At 66.3% G+C, this 552-nt stretch overlaps 1 protein-coding gene across 1 annotated transcript in view; it reads left to right on the top strand.

The window, feature by feature from the left end:
• Nucleotides 1-189, top strand: part of GCGR (glucagon receptor) — a 3,647-nt gene extending 3,458 nt beyond the window's left edge. The window contains 1 exon segment of the mRNA XM_014310718.2: nucleotides 4-189. Coding sequence (XP_014166193.2) covers nucleotides 4-189 — 186 coding nt within the window.
• Nucleotides 190-552: the final 363 nt, after the last annotated feature.

Raw genomic sequence — 552 nt, 5'->3', positions numbered from 1 at the left:
CGCGGCAGCGCCTGCGAGAAGCACCAGCTGGTGAGTGGCTGTACCAACGGGCTGGGGCGCAGCCTGGGCCCCCAGCCCGGCTCCCAGCGCCTGGAGAGGAGCGGGCGCAGCACCGCCGAGCGCCTCGCCCTCGGGGGCCATCACCACTGCTACGAGTTCCCTGAGACCACGGCCGAGAGCCACTTCTGAGCCCGCAGCCAGCTGGGAGGGCTGTGCTGAGCCGTGCCCTGCCCCGTCCTCCCCTGGTGCCTGGGCACACGGACACAGTGAGGCAGGCAAGGGGGACCTGGACCTCTGGAAAGGAGAACTGTGGGGCCAGGGGGATCTGTAGGGGTGGGAGTTTGTCCTGTGGTGCTTCCTCGTGCACCTTTGAGTCCCTGTGCACAGTGCTGTAATTTATCTGTCATATCTGTAAATAGGTGTGGGCCCGTGCCGGGCTGCAGGGCCAGCTCTGTGTGTGCCTTGCTGTGGGGACTGGGGACACGGGGGACATTGGATGCGTGTGGGCTATGCTCCCAAGCACCCCACAGATGCTCCCAAGCCGCAGCCATG

This window comes from Geospiza fortis, unplaced genomic scaffold (genome assembly GCF_000277835.1).
Source record: "Geospiza fortis unplaced genomic scaffold, GeoFor_1.0 scaffold261, whole genome shotgun sequence".
Lineage (NCBI taxonomy): Eukaryota > Metazoa > Chordata > Aves > Passeriformes > Thraupidae > Geospiza > Geospiza fortis.
The sequence above is the reverse complement of the archived record's forward strand: the minus strand, read 5'-3'. Positions and strand labels throughout refer to the sequence as shown.